The sequence below is a fragment of the Pecten maximus genome, chromosome 4 (genome assembly GCF_902652985.1).
Source record: "Pecten maximus chromosome 4, xPecMax1.1, whole genome shotgun sequence".
In the NCBI taxonomy this organism is placed as follows: Eukaryota; Metazoa; Mollusca; class Bivalvia; order Pectinida; family Pectinidae; genus Pecten; species Pecten maximus.
The window spans coordinates 33,155,711-33,162,862 of NC_047018.1; the positions used below are offsets into that span (position 1 = coordinate 33,155,711).

At 33.2% G+C, this 7,152-nt stretch overlaps 1 protein-coding gene across 6 annotated transcripts in view; it reads left to right on the forward strand.

Annotated features, from left to right (window-relative positions):
• LOC117325882 (tetraspanin-18-like) overlaps positions 1-6,763 on the forward strand; it is a 106,095-nt gene extending 99,332 nt beyond the window's left edge. For all 6 annotated transcript variants that reach the window (XM_033882381.1, XM_033882382.1, XM_033882383.1 and 3 more), the window contains one exon: positions 127-6,763. In XM_033882381.1, the coding sequence (XP_033738272.1) occupies positions 127-201 (75 nt within the window). In that variant the 3' untranslated portion in view covers positions 202-6,763. The remainder of the gene's footprint in view (positions 1-126) is intronic.
• The last annotated feature ends 389 nt before the right edge of the window (positions 6,764-7,152 follow it).

The window sequence follows — 7,152 nt, forward strand, 5'->3', positions numbered from 1 at the left end:
TTAAAGGAAGGTAGACTTAATCATCAAAAAAGTATAATTTATGATTTTGTCAAACAAAATATTTGTAATTGAAAAATTATTCTAATTTTTTCCATTTTTATTAATGAAATGTTTTGGTTTTTACAGATCGTTGGTACTATTATAGCATTCTGTTTGTGTGCAAGAGTGAAGAAAGGAGACGACGATGAAGAGGATATATAAAACTGCTGTAGATGACCCCTGTTTTATTTGGCTCACTTGCCTTCCGTCCATTAAGGCACAAATGGGATGTCGACATCACAGCAAGATGACTCAAATTTGGTCCATTGTTCTGATACAGTAATCATATGCCGAAAACTTGTCACAACAATGTAGACACAAATTGGTACTATGGTCGGACAATGCTCATGTGTTGCTGACAAGGTGTCCCATACAGCCAGGCACATTGCTAAGACCATGTGATTCTGTGCCATCTGTGGCAACTTGCCACAACAATGTAGACAATGGTAACACAATGTGTTGGCCAACTAGCCTACTGTCAACACAACTACCTGTGACAGGAGTGCAAGAGCACTAGACCATTCTTTGCACGCAATTTTTCCATTTTTACTGCTGAAGCCATTGCAACAGTGCTATCACTATACTGGAAAGAAGCATTAGATGTTCAAGCACTAAAGCACATTGCTTGAAGGACAGTTGATTTTTTTTCTTTTCTTGTGGAATAAGTAAATGCTACTACATGTTAAGACATTCCTCATATTCACAGAATTGAAGATGTAGCTTAAGTACTTTACTGTGATTTTTGGACCAGCATTATGTTGTTTTGTGTTAAAATTACGAGGAGGATTCATTACTGACCTTAGGATGCTCATACAAAGGAGAACGAATGGTGATATCACTCATCATTGAGTACAACTCTTTGAGTAATTACTTTGGTTTGTGAATTAAATCATGGAACAGACTCTATAGAAAGATTTTGTGATATGAATATGTATTGTGCACAAACTTAAACTGTACCTAGGTACATCAGTACATTTGGTACTATGATAAAAATGCAGACGATATCTTCTTGTTTCGCTGTTCATCCTGATGGTAACTGGACACAAACATTTGTCTATGGCAATGTTGTCTTCTTGTAAATTCAAGGAATGGTTGTTGAAGGTCACTGCAAATTCTGTGATTGATACTTTGTAAGTTGAAGATCAGACTAAGGTCAAAGAAGAGACTGGGTGGACTAGAACATCAAAAGGAAAGATACACAAATGTAACTTGTTCAAAGATGATTGAGAAGAAGAGTGATCTTTTATAATTCACATAATACAGCAATTACCACGAAATAATTCCCTATCAACGCATGTGTCACTACCTTAGAAACAAGAACAGTGCCTTGTTACAAAGCAGGATCAAACAGCCTTGCTAACATGTGAAATGAAATGGCTGTTTTTAACGTTGGTATCGCTGAGAATTTCACCCTAGAGCAACAACAAAATTAGATTTCTTAATTGGGAATTCAGACCATTTAAACAGCTCCCATCGGATTAATCCAGAGAAAATCCTTCACCAATTGGATTAGGAGTACAAGAACAGGGAAACACCAGATGGACTTAATGTCATTAATGGTTTATTGAAGAGTTCACGTGCTTGAGGAACAAACCCATTGACCGTAGTTTTGTCCCTTGTTGTCTAGACAACCAGTAGTTCTTCTTGATCTGGTTTCATTGATGGTTGTCATCAATTATACCAGAAAGCAGTTTGCTTCAAAGTTTATTTTCAAGAATATACCGAACAGAATAGAAGATGACAGGAGTCAAACGGTCATTGAAAGTGCATGTGAACGACTGCCAATGTGCAACTTTGTATTTGGATAAAATGACCATATAGTGCTTCTGTAATCACATCATTATCATCATGTTGAGGAAGTGATCCATCAAGGATTTCTTGAAAAGGTTTTAGAAAGCATTTTACATATCTTGTATTTGGGTATGTACTTTAGTGTGAAAAAATACAAAACAAATTGCCCGGGTCAAACACAGTGGCCACCACTAATCGTATCATTCCATTTAGTCTTTTAGGAGACTCTTCCTTTGATGGTCAGCCATTGTTTTACATTCCAGGAAATGTATATATATAAATATAATATATATATAGTTGCATATATATGTTAATCAGATGCTAATGTCCTGTTTAGAAAACAAGCAAGCTCTCAATGTATAGATCTCCCTCTTTTCTTTTTTTAACAGTTTGCTAATAATGACAAAGATATATTGAATGGAAATTGAGAAAGAAGGTAGCCGTATTGGTTTCCATTTTATGTGGCGTAGGACAATGGATATATACGTGACAAGTTCAGAGCTAACGTTCGTTTTGTTTAACAATCACTTGAGTGAGGTTTATGTTTCGATTGGTGTTTTTTCATTGACGTTATACTGTTTCAATAGAATTTTATACAATTTCACAGACAATCCACTCATATTCTGATGACAACCAACAATTAAAAAATAGGTTTCAACAAGGTTTCCCTTGATAGAATTGATTATTAAACCAAATCCTGTACCAATATCAAACAGCACTTAATAGTAAACGAAGTTTATATGATACATTTGGGTAAAAACATGAATATCTTTAATATATGAGAGAAATATGATTTATTTTGGAGGGTACTAATGTTTATCTTCCGAATTATTGATAAAAATATAATGAAAATATGCATCACTTTGGCAACCCATCTCAACTATACTTGGATCACTATAAGAATGAACTTGTGATTGTTGCTTGCACTAGTTTGTAATATTAAAAGTTTAACAAGTCTTTGTCTTGGATGCACAGTATAGATCTCTTCAAAGTGGTATTTAGAGTGATGGCGGTGTTGTCTCATTCCTGTAAAATGTTAAACTTGTAATTTACATATATCGTATGCAATATGTTACAAGTTACCAAGCATCGTTGTCTTTGTAAATGTTGATAACAGTTTGTACAAGCCTAGAAAGTATGCTATCAGTGTGTGATTGTGAATTATTCAAAGGCAGCACAGTACAAAATGTGACCATGTCATATACTGAAGGTCACCCCAAAGGTCACTGTGACAACATATCGTATGCCCTATATATGCAGTATACCCGAGTACTGCTTCACTACAGTTTAAACCGATGTCTTTATACACGTCAAAATCAAACAGGATTAATCAGTCTTATAATTTTATAATAGATAAACAAAATGCATATCAAAATTTTAAACCACCACCTAATATTGTTCTCTGTAGGTTGAAATTTCTAAGTGAACATTTTTAGCTATGTAGATTTTTTTGATGCGAAAATCCAAGTCAATTTGTTTTGTCTTAATATCGAAAACTCCATTGAAAAACAAGCATTGTTTCATTTATAATTGAATTTTAAATTGAGCTGCTAAATATCCATTGTTTCGTGATATTTCTGATGCTTTAGTATGCTGTCATTGAACAACCTTTTTGCTAAATAGTGTAAGAGTAATAACTATATGCAACTTGATCAATCTTCTATGTGGTCATGAAAAGTATATATCACAAAGAATACTTTACCTAGACTGTATACTACACTTCCCTTCTATTGTACACGCATACGATGTCCTACTCACTATTGGTATTTATATCTTGACATTTCTCATTACATTTCATACTTCTATATGTCTCCTGCAATTTTGAACAAACTGTTTTGCAATTTTATATGGAAACCCTTGAAATGTTTATCCTTGTGCCTCTCCGTTTACTGGCGACCTCAATGGATGCAGAAGCCGGGGTTGTGTATGTGTATTTGATGTACATACGTTATTTAGATGTTTTCATACATAAAGATAGATTATCATATTGAACACTGTGAACAATTAAGAGACATTCTTTTGAATAACTTTTGGGTTAAACAAGAATGCTTAGTGAAAATAAGAGGACTGTTTTTGTATATAAAGTGTAAAATACTTAGAGGTTATCAGCTTTCCATTATTGTGTGAGATGCATTGTATGACTTGGTTAACAGATGTCTGCGAGTATACGTAAAGCATGTGGATGAATCAGAGTATACGTAAAGCATGTGGATGAATCAGACGGAAGGAAGTGTTATAATGGCAGATGGTTTTATTAACACAAAAAGAGGGAATATTTCTTGTTTAAATGCAGTTTATACTCATGTGTGGATATCAATGTGGACAAATACAAAAATATGTCGAGGCATGAAGATACCTTCCTTGTGCTAGGCAGCCTTAGGAATCTGTCAAGTTAATTCCAACAACATGAATGTTTTTTGCAGTAGTGATTTCCTAAAGCCAACTTATTCCGAATAACTTACAGTACACTGTCCTGATAATCACTAAATTCTCTTGTATCTGCAAACTATCTATGGAGTTCATAATGGATATGCTGAATTCGATAATATATTTGAATATGTTGAATAAACAATTTCTACTACTTTGTTAAGATTCTACAGTATCAAGATTTTGAATCATGATAGGGAAGTGAGTAATTGTAAAGTCAAAATGCTTGTGTTATTATTTCTTCGTTCTTAGAAAACCCCCAACAAAATTACCAATAAATAAGAGATCCGCTGCATTTGCATTACGCGGTAGTGGAGCAGCAAAATTTTGTTGTTTAAGAAATATGGGGAAGCGTATGTAGTAAAATAGTGTTGAAACCAGTAATTATTGAACTTTTAATGCTTATTACAACAAGTATATAAAGTGAACATTCATTTGTATTATTGAAAGCAAATCCATGTAATACTGTTAACTCATCCATTCTAGTGCTAATCTTATTTTTTTTCTTACTTAAAATGTTAAAATACAATAATACGCGAAAATGTTAGGACGCTTAAATAATTAGTTTACAGTATAAACCAAAATAAAAATAAGCTGCTGAAAAATGAAGTTTAGTTTACCATTATGTTATATATAATCTAATATGATATATAATCTAAAATGATATCGCAAGATTTTTTTTTAAAAAACTGGAACATCTCACAGTTCATATAACAGTATCTTCGCAATGATTGGGCGCTGCAATCTTGTGTGTGAGGATTTAAATTTCTGTTACGGTTGTAGTGATTGGAGGATAAATGATGTTTCGTTTCGGATGAATGATTATCGAGGAAAATGTTTATGATTGGTTAATAATTTGTGTTGTGACTGATGATATTGTCTACGGACAGCATATGTCATGATAAAACAGATCAATGTCTAAAACAATCCATTTTTCCACTGGTTCACTTCGTTGAGAAAAGATATATCTGAATTTACGTACCTTAAGGGAAACTGCGTCATCACGTTTTGTAGCGTAACCAGGATTGTAAATTCAATTTTTTCACATTTTTTATGCACCATTTGTGATGAGGTGAGTTACCCTGGTATCGTGTTTACAATTTCAGTCAGAAGTGTTTTTGACGGTGCGAAGGTGTGGAGAAAAATAATTATCCACCCATGTGAGATGTAGACTGAAACATCTCGACTTGTGATACGCTGTTTTGACGAGCTTTCTAAAATAAAAACAAAAATGCCAGCAAGGCGACAAAGCAGGTCATTTGGTCCTGTGTTGAAATTTTGATTAAGGCATAGAATGTTAACTGGGGCATATTGTGAAATTGCGAATTACTCTTTTGGCAAAAAAAATCCTTTTAACTTGTATACCATAAGCGGCACATTGCTGCATTTTGGTCGAAATGATGTTGTGAAAGTATGATGAGCGAAAGGTAATATGTGTAAGAGTTTGTAATAATGAACTAGTCAATGCTGTGAGTAGATGCTCATTTTGTACATTCTTTTTCATCCGAATTCATTGTTTGATCATTAACCAGGTGCGAGCGTGTTTGATTTTGACAGTGTTACACGGCGGTGGTGAAAGCTGTTTATACTGTTTTCTACCTGTCGATAATATAATGAGCTTTTCACTTCGTTCTGAGTGTATGTTATAATGGATGTGAAAAACATACACTTGTTAGCATTTTAAATTGTTCATTTTGTAAAACGGTAATGGAGAATATCCATGACCAGAAATATATACAAAATATAACACCGCAGTGGTTGCACTTGTAGAAGGAGGCTGAAGATAGAAAAAACGAGTTTATGATACTGTTTCTCACTTTGTTACTATATTTATTAAAAAATAGATTGTAGATATTTATATGTTTGCAAATATTATTTCTTAAATAACATATCTGTGATTTTATAAAACTTATTTTGATTGTTAAGATATAGAATATTTTAATTGTTTACGAATGATTGGAAATTATATTTTGCTTTTTTCATTACTGTAACGGGGTGTGTTATTTATGCGTGTCCTACACGGAAGTTCCACGATACTGGAACATTTTCATTATATCCAAGTAAAAATCAATATTTTGCAATTTTGAAACGAAATTGAAATACAAAGTTGTCGCAACGTTTGGTATTGTCCCAGAATTGAATGAAGATCTTATTTATAAACCAGTTGTTTCGTTTATTAAATCTTCTTTATATTTTAATGCTCAGTATAGCGAAACTATTGAAGTTAACATAATTACTTATTTAATGACTTGTTATGTAGAACTACAACTTGTATGTGTTAGATAATTGCCTGGAAGTGTGTTTATATCCCTGATGATGCGCAAGTTTCATGTGGGAGAGATTGTCGACCTGTTGCGGAAATATTTCGTATATTAAAATCTCACTTGAATCGCTTTCATGCATCGTTCATTTCGGTTCGTAACAGAAGGTTCTGTACTACTATATTATCGTTTCATTTATATTTGATCAGATTTTCGATTAAAAAATAAATATTTTCATAAAAATATTTGATACGTGTTTGTGGTGTATTATTTTAGAATGTAGATAATATTGAGGTATAGCTTGATCTCCCTACATACTCCCTTGTTTTGGTGATATCTCGACGATATATATAACACCCATTGTTGGAATTATGGGAGCACTTGTCAATTGTCAGAACAGGATTTTACGGAGCTAGCACTTTGAAATCATCACTTATCTTCAGACACTGTAGACATATGATAGTAGCGCTGTAAGTCGGAGCTATCTAAGAAGAAAGAAGCTATGCATCGTATACCATATTACCTTCAACATCCCTGTCTGAGGATAGTGTCACATCTTCCATTTCACAAATCTGTAAACAAAGGGAAGATTTGGAGACATTTGTAAAAAAAACAAAATACAAAAAGAAAAAAA